At 40.5% G+C, this 14,104-nt stretch overlaps 1 protein-coding gene across 2 annotated transcripts in view; it reads left to right on the top strand.

Annotated features, from left to right (window-relative positions):
- The window catches only part of TBC1D8 (TBC1 domain family member 8), a 49,832-nt gene that overhangs the window by 16,104 nt on the left and 19,624 nt on the right, over nt 1-14,104 (top strand). For both annotated transcript variants that reach the window (XM_082068886.1, XM_082068885.1), the window contains exons 3-5: nt 2,115-2,233; nt 4,498-4,726; nt 8,348-8,588. In XM_082068886.1, coding sequence (XP_081925012.1) covers nt 2,115-2,233; nt 4,498-4,726; nt 8,348-8,588 — 589 coding nt within the window. The remainder of the gene's footprint in view (nt 1-2,114; nt 2,234-4,497; nt 4,727-8,347; nt 8,589-14,104) is intronic.

The raw sequence follows: 14,104 nt of genomic DNA, 5'->3' as shown, positions 1-14,104 counted from the left end.
TTTTGCAGGTCTCCGAGGGCTGCTAGGAGGTCTGTTCCCTGCCCAGCATGGCTGTTCTGGCAGAGATGTTTCAATCCAGATGGTTAATCGTGTTATACCAGTACAGGAAAGAACAAAGCCTAACCTCAGCCCTAGTGTAGACCCACTTACTACTTTCTTTTCAGAAGGCCTGTGGGCAAAACCCAAGTCCCAGTTAAGCAAAGTAGCATTTGGGAGAGGTGGAGAGCAAAGGGATTGGTGAGAAGTGGGTTTAAAGGAGAGATTGTGAGGAGTGGGGCTGTGGTTAGACTAAATATCCATTTGGCACAGGTACATGAAGGTGGGTAAAAGGTGGAATAAAGTGCTGTGCAGAACATCAGCACAGGAGGAAGAATAAGGAAGAGATTGGCAATGCTTGGGTCAAATCGCAGGATGACGATAAGGCATGAAATAGAAATTAGAAATAAAGAAAGGACCCGAGCAGCTGCGGAGTTTGCCTGACCAAATGAAAGGAGCAAAGAGGTCTTTCAGTATTTGAGCAGAATCCTTGGAGATACCTAAAGGGCAGCAGAAAGGAGTGCAGTAGCCCCTGTGGGAGATGGCCAGTGCCAGAGCCTGGGCTCAGAGCAGCCTGAGCAGTGTGGATGCTGCTGTGGAAGGTGTCTTGCTCACGGCTTATTTCACTTCTTTCACCAGCTCTCCCATACAGTTGGTATCTTTTAGGCTGCTCAGAAATAACAATTCAACTCAATATTTGCTTTGCACAGCTATTTTAATATAAAATGACTATTTCTCGTGTTCTTAACTATTGATATATTATAATTATGTATTAATAATTTGTTTTCTTTACCTAAAGGGTATCTAAGTGTCTCTTCTTCCCTTTTAAAAAAAAATTATTTAACCTTGATTAATTATATTTATGAAATTCCATCACAAGACCTTCCTGTCAAGGAAGTTAAAGCTTGGAAAGTTTCCCTGCCATTTGGCATTCTGCGTGGAAAACAGAGCAGAGGAAGGTGGAAAATCCTTAGCTAAATTTATCATTTTTTTGTTGTGAGGGAACATGATGCCTCTCTTACGTACACACAAATCAAATTTTGAGATGAGTCTTCTATTTGAAATTCATTTCATAATTATATTCATCTGTGATTCCTATGTTTCTAACATCCAGGTACTTCTCTCCTTTCTTCCACTAGCAAAACATTAGAAAAAGCAACTTTTGGCGCCTTTACTTTTTTACCTATAACATTTAATCACTGATCAGTAAGAGCTTTAGGGGCCAGATTTCCTGCTAAGTGCCCTGTATGTTGCTTGTCTTGGTCTGATTTTTCTGTCATTGTGCGATAAAGTGACATTTCAGTTTAAAGCAGAAACAGCCAAAGCAAATAGGTTGTGACTGAAGTATTATTTCTAGAGTTAATGTGAACACATTACATTTAAAACAACAACAGCAAAACCCTTAAATAAGTCCTAAGAAAACCCTAAAGATTTGGAAGTCTTTATTTGACCAAGATTTTCTGTTCACTCTATTTCTTCCCCAAACTGCAGAAAAGTGCTCTTGTAGACATTTTAGGTGTTGTTCAAGCAAAGTACTTTATTTTTAGGTACTTTAATTATTACAGAGAACTTGTCAAACATGATGCCAGTTATGAACATGTAAATTCCTCTCAAAGTGTGTGCATGTGTGTGTGGGGTGTGTGCATATGCATGTACGTACTGCAGGGAGGGAGAAAGGAGGATCGGGGACTTTTGAGAACAGGACGTAAATCAAAGGTTTCCAGTGGCCGCTTAAGGAACATCACGTCAAAATAAGCTGCAGTCTAGCACCTCAGAATGAAGTTTTGCTGGTTTTTCTGCTTTGACTTTTAATGCAGCATTTGCTGGCTGAGAGTGTTTGAGAAGATAAAACTAAAAATACTAAAACTAAATCTCTAAAACAATGAGGCTTATGTTTTTCTCTAACTATACTGTTATGAATTAGACCTTTTTGACCTCTTTGCTACTAAGAATTTGGAGGTTGAGAGTTCAGTTTCTCATAATGAATTTATGAAATACTGCATTTTTAAACTTTTTTTCTTCCTTTCAATTTTGTTTCGTAGGATGAATTTCAATACACTGCTTTTTTACTTTTCTAGGTGCCACTGTAGAGGAGATAAACCAGCACTGGGAATGGCTGGAACAAAACTTGCTCCATACTTTGTCTGTGTTTGACAATAAAGAGGATATTGTTAGTTTTGTCAAAGGGAAAGTGAAGGTAAGGAAAATGTCTTACTTTCACCCTTGCAGTTACTTGTGGTTTATTAGAAACAATGCCAGAAAGTTGTTGTAATTTGTATTTGGTTTGTCCACCTAAACATTATTTTTTGGTGAAGTGTGCTGACCTATCTACGGTGTTCATTGTGGCTTCAGCTCATCACAAAATCTGCTTGGTTCTCATGTTCGTGTGTGATTTCTACACTTCTGTGTATCAGTGGGCTCACCGATCTATTTTCACACTGACTTGTAAGAAGCTGGGAAGTATTTATGCTATTGCGTTTTTATACATGGACTACACAGGTAGAGGCTTCTTGTAGAGCAAGGATTCTTAAATCTTCTTTTGGCCGTGTATTGCCATTGGTGTAGTGGTGCCGGCTGTGGCTTCGTGGTGAGCAGCAGCACCTCCCTGCTCGGTAGATACCTTACAAATAGTCCTACCCACGCCATGTCTTGTAAGCCAGATTCGCCATGACTTGTAAGCCAGATTCACCCTGACCTGATGTAGGGTGAAAATACCTGTTCTATGGGTATAGGTGGTTAGAGATAGAGGATGATGTATCAGTCTTCTGTGTGGCACTTGCATCTGATGTGGCCACCATCTGTGCATCTCCACTTGCATTTCCTTGGAAGCATCTCAAAACCAAAGTATCAGATTGAATCATTAGCCCCCCATCCCTTTCCAGCTTCGCTGTTCTTCTCTTTGCTGTGATGTGCAGCTGAGCTTTCTTTAGCATCTGCTTTCAGTTCCTCCACCTTCCAAAACGTTACGTTAAATACCTTCCCTTCCTGTATCTCAGCTTTTCCTCCTTATTACGTTTCTCCTCCTGTGTCCCATGTTTTTCCTAGCTTTGACCCATCAGTTACTCTTGCCTATTTACATACTCCTTGATGGGGCTCAGAGGTGTCATCAGGTGACAGCCACAGTGCCTGAATCTGCAGGCAGCACATCCGTGCAGGCAGCAACACAGTCCCCGCAGCACAGGGACAGGGGACGGGCCCTTGTGCATCGTCACCTGTGTCATGAGGATCCGGCACAGAAACTACCGGTAGCTTTACAGGATGCGAGGGTCGTGGCCGGGCACGGCAGTGAAGCTGCTGGCTGGCCGTGGGGTTGCAGAAACGAGCATCCTTTTGGAAGGCAGAAGAATTTTAGAAGTTAGGGAACTCGGTGACTGAAGAAGACCAGATTTAAAATAATAACGGCACCTGTGGTAAAACTTGGAAAGCTTGGCGTCCTTCTAGTAAAATACACGCTCCAAGAGGAGCTTGATGGTGGCTGGCGGGCGTGCAGGTCTGCTGGTAACAGTTTTACCTCAGGTTCTGCTGCATGCTTTTCCTTGCTGAGAGTTTTAGTGAGGTGTTCTTCCCCCTGTGCTCCCCTCTTTGGTCTGGAAAATTTGTGGGAACATAATGTTTTTGCTGAATTTCAACACTGCTGCTGTGATCTCTGTGGGCCCTGAAGTTAGGGAAGAAGGGAACAGAGAGGCAAAAGATCACCTTGTTAATCTTAGTTTTTATCCTACTTTCTCAAAAAACCAACTTTGTTTAAGTGTACTGAAATGCTCTAATAAACTTAATCTCTCTTGATAACGCTGTGGCACACTGTTACCTAGCATAGCACATATTTAAAATTCTTCAGGTTTTATTAGTTAATGTTAAGTCCATGTTTTGGACCCTTGCCTCTACTGTAGATTTTTGGCATATTAGGACTGCTTGGTAACTGCAAATTATACCAGGTACTGTAACATACAGATTGCTTGTCTGAACGGTACAATATGTACTTACCTCCTTTGTCGTAACACCGCTATTAAAATTCTCAACACTTAATTATATTTACATAGATGTTCTTGAAAGCATGTTTTTAATGGTTCCAAGCAAGTTAATGAGATGTCTCACTGCGTCGCCTCTGCATAGGAAAATAGTACTGGTCAGCATATACAATTGTTACTCTACCTTTGCTCTGCATGCCCCAAATAACAGCAATCATAAGCAGCAGTGAAACTGTAAATATATGGTTTTGCCTGACTCATTGAAAAAACAATTTAAAAAAAGCCCCCAGAAGTTTTGGTTTGGAAGCATTCAAAATGTGTGAGAGATGCAAACGCCACAGAAATTTCTCCATTTGTGAAAATTGCAAATTAACTTGAATTTCTTTGTGAGAAAAGGTTGTGTTATTAAAATTTGGATGGGTAGCTTGTAGCAACTTGCTCGAGTGCAAATGCCATAGCTTTATCCTGATGTATTATTTCGTTACGGACTCAGGCGCTGATTGCAGAGGAAACAAGCAGCAAGCTTGCCGAGCAGGAGGAAGAGCCTGAGAAGTTCCGAGAAGCCCTGGTGAAATTTGAATCCAGATTTAATTTTCCTGAAGCCGAGAAGCTGATCACCTATTATTCCTGTTGCTGTTGGAAAGGAAAAGTTCCTCGGCAAGGCTGGCTTTATTTGAGCATCAATCATCTCTGTTTTTATTCCTTCTTCCTGGGCAAAGAATGTAAGTGTAAATGTGTAAGAAATCTAATGCTGGGAAGAGATATAAATACAACTGGCTTTAAAAGCAAGAATACCTGGAGTTTTTATGAAAAGCTTAATTCACCTCTGCGGTTTAGTTTCTGAGTTTTTTTGTTGCTCAGGTGAAACATGCTGTTTAATTTAGTATTAGTTTCATCCTTTATATTTTAGTATTAACCCACTAATAAAAATGAGAGTATAAGAGCATGCAGACACAGCTGCTATCTGGTTCTTATTCGTGCTGTGGTGAAGCAGCCTTAAAATGTAAGAGGCCTCCTACAGATTCTGAAATTGAGGCTTTTAGTGCCAAAAAACGGGTCCCTCCCCACAGACAGGGTGCAGGGTGATGGCTGCTGGGCAGCAGGGTAAGGGCTGGTGGGGCCAGAGGTGCCAGGGCACATCTGCCTGCCTCAAAATAGCCCAGGAAACATAACGGGGGCCGTGCCCTGGAGAACCAGGTGAAAATTCTGAGGTTTAAAGGGGAAACAACAGCAATTTAGGGATTTCTTTGTGTTTCTGAATAGCGGTGCAGGGAGGTCGCAAGAAGTGTGTCCCGAGGTTTTTGGACCTTCAGATGGTTCAGTGAGCTGTAAGACTTTGGTCATGGTGTTCCTCTGCAGAGAAAGGGTCGTGTGATGGTGAAACGCCTGTCAGAATAGATATTAGAAGGTAAAAAATTAGTGTAATAAACATTAGACAGTAAAAATAAATGTAGCCATTTCAACTCTGTAGCGTTTCTCTGTTTAATAATATTGCGCATGAACTGATAACATTTTAAGTCCTGTTTATCCTGCTGGAACTTCAGCAAGGGCAGTAATGTAAACCTATAATGCTATAAATACAGCAAGAATTGTCAGTTACCAGAATTAGGAAAACTTTACCATTTACTGTCTGGATTTAACATTAGAATGGCTAGTCAAATGAAACTGTGGATTTAAAAATGAAATATGTTAATGTAAAGATAAGAAAGATAGTAATTGGTAATTTCTTAGACCTAAAACATAAAAAGACATGCTTAGAGTAAGAGATCCTTTTTTTCCCCATATATTATTTCAGGCCAATTGTTTTGTCATATCTGTAAAAGGTGGTAGAATTAGATTTAAAATGCTGGTAAGTTTGTTGTTCATTATAAAAACAAAAGTTGAGTTTTGCTGAGAAGACTATAATGGAGTCTATTGATACATACTAGATATCCAAGTTCTTGTTTAGTCTTTTTGTTTTCTGTTTGCTTTCAAATAATATCCTTTGTCAGTCATTTCTTATTGCTATCATCACAAGCTTTCTCTTATTAAATCTGAGATATCTAGTCTGCCAAAGCACACAAAACAAAAAAGTTACTTATTAATGATAGATAAAGGGAGAAGGAGGAGGGAGAGAGAAAAACTCTTTATATTGTTCAAAAAATTTTGTTTATGCAATACAACAGATCATTAAATGATATTGGAAGTACAACATCATGCTGTATTATTTAAGAAGAAATCGCTTCTAATCTCTTTTAATAATAATTCATTATGAAAATACAGAAGGCCCTCAGATGACTACATGTTTGCAACTTTTAATTTTGACCATATTCATTCAGTGTTACAATTGGTCAAATTGCCTTTGTGTTCCAATGCATTTGCGTGGAAACATGAAATAAAAAGCTGAATTTTCTTCTGGTTAAACAGACTTCCGTAGCTCAGTGAGAAACATAATATGTTGAAATGTGATTCTGGTAAGGCAGATCGCTTCTATTTCAAAGCTAGTATTTTGACACATTTGTGAAATACTTGTATTACATTGAATAATCCAGATTTAATGTAGTTCTGGTTGTTACTATTTGAGAAGCTGATGCTGATTATATGTAGAACAAGTGATTAATTGTCTTTATTTTCAGGTAGCAATCACAAATTAAATCTGGTTAAATCTAGTCTTGAAAATGTTGCTAAGAAATCACATATATTGCATTCTTTGATACAGCACAGGGAAAAAAAGGCAAAACAAAACAAAAACCAAAATATGAGTTGCAATAAAAATAGTTCTTAAATGTCTTTTAACTCTGCAAAAAAATCCCCCCAAATTGTAGACTGAAATCTCTTTATAAGCAAAGCGTTAAGTGTTCTGCTTCTGGCAAGTCCGTCCCCTTCCCTGTGTTTTATTTGATGTTGAAATGACTTGGAATGCAATATTGGAACCTGTTTTCAGCTTCTCGTAAAATTAAGCTACCGCTTATGGGAGCATAAACTCTGTGGAACATTTTTACCAGGACAAGTCCCCTTTTATTTAATCCTCGAAGCATTTGCAGAATTTCAGAGGCTTAGAACATCGGATTTCTTGAAAGGGCGTGCCAGGGTTTCTTCACATTTTTTAATTAAACTTCTGTTTTTCTAAAACTTTGAAGACTTCGGACCTTTCATCGGTAGTTTGGGTCCCTTACAGTCTGCTGGGCTGTTTCTGCAACCAGCACTGTAGAGCCCGTGTGGTTCCAACCTGCATGAACAATAGTGCTATTGCTGTTTAATCTTCCATCCCTTGGCTGTGCCCGTACAGATGATTTTACAACCATTCGCAGCCGTTTGTGCGTGTTGACGCAGCTGTGCTTTATTTAAGTAAGAAAAAAATGTTATCTGCAAATAATCTTGACAGCTGTGGTTCATGTACTGCAGAGGACTTGCTGAGGGTAGCTCCGTAGGTAATTAGTGATCGCGGATAAGTGTCTTATATATATGACAATGTTTGTTATTACTGCCTTTTTATAGCTTTATTGGCATCAGGAGACCGGCTAGGGATGTTGTGGGGTGTAGCCTTGATGTTATTGGCACAGAGAATCTTGGGAAGCTTCCAGAAGTTGTTAAATAGAAATTTAATCTATTTTAAAAGTCCTTTCCAGCCTAATTTCTACCCAGAGATTCATACGAGAGAGGCAAGTAACATCCTGCAGTGGTTATCTAAAATAAGCTGATTCGGTTTACCATTTGCATTTATATGATTCAGCAGTGTTTAACTGTAGAGAACAGTCTCCTGTATTTTTTTCTTTCCTATAGACAACTCTGACTACAGCTAATGTTTAGGGCAAGATTTGCCTGTGCACCTTTTAAGTAAAAAGTAACCAAGATGGGAAGAAAATGTCCATATGCAAAAGCTTCCTTTTATATGGAAGTTATCTTTATTTTAAAAGTTGAAGTACTGTGCATGTAATTCGGTTTCCACCTGTCTATAGTTTTATTTCTGGGAGATTACAAAGCATTTTCCTGTTTTCTTTCTCTTCTCAAACGGAACTATTTATTCTGGTAGTAATGAAGCCGGCTGCAGAATGGCTTGTAAAGGAGCTGGGAGCACTGCTTATGGCAGGTGTTCTGTAACAGCAGAACTCCACAGTTCAGCACTTCTTAAGAAAATAAGTAAAATTTTGAAGGGAAGAGTCTGAAAAAGACAGTCTTTTGTGGTGGGGGGAGAATGAACGTAGAGTAATAGGGATTTCAGCTTTTGCTTGGTCTTTATCTCTAAAAATGGGTCTTTCTCCTCTTCGGTTATTTGAGTTTCATTCCGAATTTGCTTATTTCCCAAATCTGAAAAATGTAAGCAGAGTTTCTAACCCGCTTTTGCTTTTTTTCTCTGATTTCAGTGAAACTTGTCATTCCTTGGGTTGAGGTCCAGAAGCTGGAAAGAACCTCCAACGTCTTCATGACTGACACGGTCCGCGTCACCACCCCGAATAAAGAACGCGACTTCTCCACGTTCCTCAACATTGCCGAGGCTTTCAGGATCATGGAGCAACTGGCAGATGTGACTCTCCGAAGGCTACTGGATAATGAGATCTTTGAGCTGGATCCAGGCCTACAGGATCCTACTCAGATTACCAAGAGGTAAAAAGCTTAAGTTGTTCTCCGTTGTGTGAGCAGAGGTGCAGCGGTGGCTTTGTGCTTTACTTTGTCAGCTGGGTAAGATTTCAAAGGTTTACTTGACTGGGCGTGAAAGAGATTTTGTAATGTATTATGGTGTGTCAAATAGGTACATTTTGACTTGTGTGCAAGATACTTTTTTCCATTTTATATTCTTCCCTTTAACATGACTGTGTTTTATTGTTTGCTTGGTTTAAAACTACCATTCCCTGTTGAAAAGTAGATTGCAGCAAGGCATATTTTCAGTCTTTTCTGAAGAACAACATTATTTTGTTTGTAATTTTGGCAATGTGTGGGCATTCCCAGTGCCGTCAGTTCTGTAGAATTATTGCTTTTGATCGTATCTGAAATGTGGAGTTTCCCACTAGCGTGGTTGCTATAGCTGACTTAGCAAGTAGTTACAGGACTTAAAAAACCCACAGGCAGTTGCAGCAGATTAATATGCTATTGTCAGCTCTACCCTAAGCGTCCCCAAAATGCATCTCTGCATTCCTCTCCCACTACAGAAATGCATTGGGCTCTCAGGGAGAAGGTTGATAACTATTTCTCTGCTGGTAGCACAACACACAACTTTTGTGTTTTATTTGCTGCTGTGGGAAAGGGGAAGGGAAACTGCCCAGAGGAATTTTAGGTGGGCAGGGTGGAATAGGCCAAACTGGAATTTGGCTGAGACATCAGGGTTAAGGTGCTGGTTTAAAATACTTCTTTTCTGAGTGGGGTGTGTGTGGAGTGCTCATCCCCTTCCCTGCTCTTCCGTCTTCTCCCTCGGCCAGAGCTATGAAGGGAATTACCCAGGTGTTGCTTCCTGGCCAAGACATGAGGCACGTGTGGTATCGTTTCCCAAAAAACAGAGAGGTGTCCAGTAGCCGTCCTGTTGCTTCCGAGGGGCATTTTTGCAGTGATGTGAATTATACATCTCGGCTAAACACTTCTGCAAAGCTTCATAATGGAGTTTAAAATAATAAAATGCACTTTCTCTGCAATTTCATATGTACACACAGTAAGGAAAATCACTGACACCAGGATTCCATCAAGGACTTCATTTGAGATGACCAGTGGTGAGCGGTTACAAACATCTTTGCAGGCTTTTTTGTTTTTTTTCTATAGCCAGGGTCCCTTTAAACACAAGAGCTACTGTTCTTTTTACAATATGTGTGCAACTGGATACTTTTAACATTGTAGGCCTTTAGCCCAAGAAATGTAGGATATGTACTTTGACTGATGTAGGATATGGCTTTGAGATATAGGTTGTATCTAAGCCCCTTCTCTGCTTTACCATTCCACCCTACTCCTGCTTTTGCACTGAAAAGTTAGATGCGCAAAGCAAGGAAAGTAAATCCAGAGGAGATGTAACAAAAAACTGAGGGGAGTTATTTTCAGTGTCTACTGATTTTTTTTTTAACTCATCATTGTCACTTCCCAAAAGAGTCTTTGAACCAGGGGCACTAACTGAGTGGAAAACTACAAAGAAACGAAAATTACAGTTGCAAAGAGAAGTGTAAGCTTAGCAATACACTGTAATAAAGAGGTTCTCAGGGTATCAACCTGTACGTACCTTGGGGCATTTTTGAAAAGTAGTATGTCTGTTAGCAAACAAGCAACAGAAACCATCCCACGCACTCAAACAGTTTTTTTTCCTTCCCTTCCCTCCAACCTAAAAAAGCCAAACCAAAACAAAGAAAGAGGGGCTGGACAGAGGAGAAGTAAGGATAAAAATATATTTACTGGATAGTTCCTTGGCAAGATGTTCTCTAACCTGTGCTGATACTAATGTGCTTGAACTTGCGATGGCAGAAAGGAAAACATGGAAACATGGAAGATGCCCAAATCCAATTTCCTTTTCACAAATGAAGTAGTGGTTGGATAAGTTGCTGTTTCTGGTGCCCTTTGTCACACTTCAGCAACCACTTTGATGTAACATGATTAAGCAAGACTGTAGTTTAAATAGTGGATAAACTGGTTTTTAATGCTAACATGTTTTGGGGGCTGAGATTTTTTGGTGTGTGAAGTTTTTGTTCCTGCTTTTTTTCCTGAAGCCTTTGTAGTACTACAAGAACAACTGTTTTTCTCTCAACATTTTTTAGTTAATAATTGTCTTTGCTAATTCCTGTGCATGATTTGGAGGCAAATAGTAGCGTGTCAAAATGAAAGCAACAATCCATACATCATTAAAACTATTCCAGCTGTATTAAATTAATTAAGTTGCTGCAGATTCTTTTTGTTTGTTAGGCTTTCTTTTGCAAGAAGCTCATCTCAGTATCTTTATTAAAAAAAAAACCAAAACATTCTTAATGTAATCATGATCTGTATATTCTCTATTCTGAAAACCAGAAGCCTTTGGTGCTGTTGCTGAGGCTCTTAGGGGGTCATTCTGCTGAGCAGTGGAGGGATGGGCCTCAGAGAGGCTGCAGGATTAGTCCCTCAGTCTGTGACACAAATTGTGTTATGGCCAGAGTCAAACAAGTTAATGTACAAGTTTCTGTGCTGCTTAATGAGAGGATAAGGCTTGGAACTGTGGATTATGAAGGAACTAACGGCAATTAAGTTAATTGCCATACAGAGCAAAGGAAAGCTGAGGTGTTTGCTGACTGCAAATGCCATTTCTTGCAGATATTTTCATGTGCCATACAACTGTGCTGGAACATAGGGCAGCTGTTTTTCATTTTTAAGAAGAAGGTAGCTAAAATCTCTGATATAGGTCTCTTGTGCTTCTTATTTCCATCTCTCTCAGGATGCAAGAACATCCGTTGCATTCCTCAAACGTAATGAGGAAATTGGCCAGAGCAGAACCCACAATTCAAAAGCTTTAGCGCTGGTGTCAGTAAAGTTTCAAATGTATGATGTGTTTCTACAGGCTCTAACCACCTCGGTTTATTTTCTTTGTTTCTAACTGTGACTTGCCAATGAGGGTGGTTTTGCTTCATACGAAGATAAAGAAGGTTTTAAATGCTGATCTAAGCTGAAAAGAAACGGTTTGAAGTATCTTGAATCGTAAATGCCGTTTCAGCCCACATTAATTCCTTCGGAGAGGGAATCCAAGAATGCCATAAACCTGCAGCTACAAGGAGGATGTGACTAGAAAGAACCTTCTTTTACTTCATCTGCTTGGTGAAAGGCAGGGTTTGGGATTATCTCTATTTATAGTCATTCATGACAGATGATTGCCTAACATGTTTTAAGAGTTTCCAGTAATGGAAATATCAGGATCCATACTGGTACTTCACTGACCTGTCATTGAAAAGTCTTTCTGAAGTCTAATTTGAATCTTATGTGCTGTTTCTTAAGTCTGTTACTTCATGTCCTGCCCAGTCCTATTGAAGAGATCAGATGTTCTTTATCTAGAGCAACTATTTGTGTATTTGGAGGCTTGTATGCGTCTCCTCTCCTCCACTGCTCTAGTTCAGCCAAGTTTTTCTTATCAGCCCTGATTTTAACCCTTCTGGCTGCTCTTCTCTGGACATCTGTGGTAGGCCTGGGGTGGTGAGATACAGGATCACGCTTGATGCTTTGCTGGTGCTGACCAGGGCAGGAACAATATGACGATCTCTGCGGCAGTTCCGACACTGCTGTGCTCCATCTTGGTGCAGCTTCTGCAGCCCGGCGTGGTGCTCCTCTTTCTCCTGGGAGCCTGAAGCTCTTGGCTGATGTTTGGCTTGTGATCCCTTGTAGGGTTTAATAACGACAAACTCTGATCCATCATGCAGATGGCTGATGAAGAGGTTGAACAGAAGCTAGTCCAGGACATACCCCCAAGGAGGACCTCTCAATACAGCCTTCCACTTTACCGAGGAGCCTTTGAGAGCTGCTTTTTGGGGTACCCTTTTTCAGCTGCCTCGGTACAACAGTTTTTCCCTTTGATCCGGTTTTATTAGTTCCAGGCAATATCAAGACTCGCATGAAGTCTGTCTAAAAATATCCATTGCATCTTCTCCATCTACAAGTCCAGTGTTCCTGCTGTGTAAGGGAACAATGTTCAGTTTACATGTGTCTTGACAAGTTTTTGTTGGCTCTTCTCAGATAACTTCTAGCTTGCTTACGAGAAGCCTTTCTTGCCATGCAAATTCAGCAGTTCTTCCAATAAGCAAGATATGTATTGTTGGCTGTGTTATTTCCAAAATCTATAACTGTGGACTCTGAAGAGCCAGAAGAGCCTTTTAATCCATCTCTAAAAGCAACAGGTCAACTAGTCTGTTTAGATGTTAGGCAGCAAGTGACTCAGCAGAGCTAAAATTTTGCCAAGTTCTGTTAGTTTTAAAGCAGAGAAAAACATTTGACGGCAAGGACACACATTTTAGTGTCCTGATTCTTTTAGGCATTCTGTTAGTTTTGTGTGTTATTTCCTTTAATTTAAAATTCTTGGAAGGTAACGTAGGGGTCACGCACAAGGAGTTATTGCAGTTGAGACTTGCCGTTCACTTTGAAGTGCTGGAGTTGGAGGCGGTCCAGGATCCCGAAACATGCAAGTTGGGAACTGCGCTTGGAAAGAATTGCTGAGTTTTCTGAAAAGTAAGGAACAAGGCAATTGCATCTTCTCGCCTTTTGTTCTTCCGATGCACGTGTGAATACTCAGTAAACATTATTTTTACACAACGATACAATTCCTTCTTTTTCTTAGGTAGAGCTCAGTACGCTGCATTTGCTTAAAAACCAAACCACCATGGAAATTGTTAAGTTAGAGGAGAAAATTTCAAACACATTGGGCCGCAGGTAGAAAGTTTGCATTTCTGTTTGGCAGTGGAGGTTTTGTGAAACTCAAAATGGAAGCTGTGAGTCCTGGTGATGTGGGCCAGTCACTCCATCTTCGTTGTATCATGTTTAAACAATTGTCTGTCTTGTTTTAGGAGCTAATTTTGTTTGCGGGTTGTTTTTTTGTTTTTTTTTGAGTTACAGGGTTTGGGTTTTTTTTAACGAGCTCTAATTTTGTTTGGCTGTATTTATGAAGGGAAGCAATTGCTTTAAGCCCTAGCATTTGCTTCCCTGACAGGAAATATTTTCACGGTGTGCCACTTTCTAATAAAACCTCTTGTTTGAGCCCACAGTGGTAGGTGCTGACAGCATTTTATCCCTGTGCTACCATTTTTCTTTCTGGGATCCCTCCCACCAGGAGTCTGGCCCCTGTTTTGGGACTGGTCCCCAGGGCAGCCCTGGCTGTGGGGAGGTCTCCATGGTGGCCCTGTGTGACCCATGAGTCACAGGAGACAGGCAGTTCCAGGGATGTTGGGGTTGGCAGCCTTTCTCTGGAATGGAGTGAGGGGGCTGGACGCAGTGCTCGGTGAATTTACGCAGTTTTCAGATACGGGAAATGTCATTCTTCGGCTTAAAAACGTGTGGCTTCTTGTCTGAATAGGCCCCACACCTGGAGCCTGCAGGCCAAAGAGATGGCGCAAAATCCTGAAAACTCAGAAACCGCAGATTTTGGAGCATTAGAAACAGTCAGCTCTTAAATAACAGACAATCTATGCCTCAGCAGAGGTCCCACT

Source organism: Streptopelia decaocto (assembly GCF_964273445.1).
Source record: "Streptopelia decaocto genome assembly, chromosome: 1".
NCBI classification, from domain to species: Eukaryota; Metazoa; Chordata; class Aves; order Columbiformes; family Columbidae; genus Streptopelia; species Streptopelia decaocto.
The sequence above is the reverse complement of the archived record's forward strand: the minus strand, read 5'-3'. Positions and strand labels throughout refer to the sequence as shown.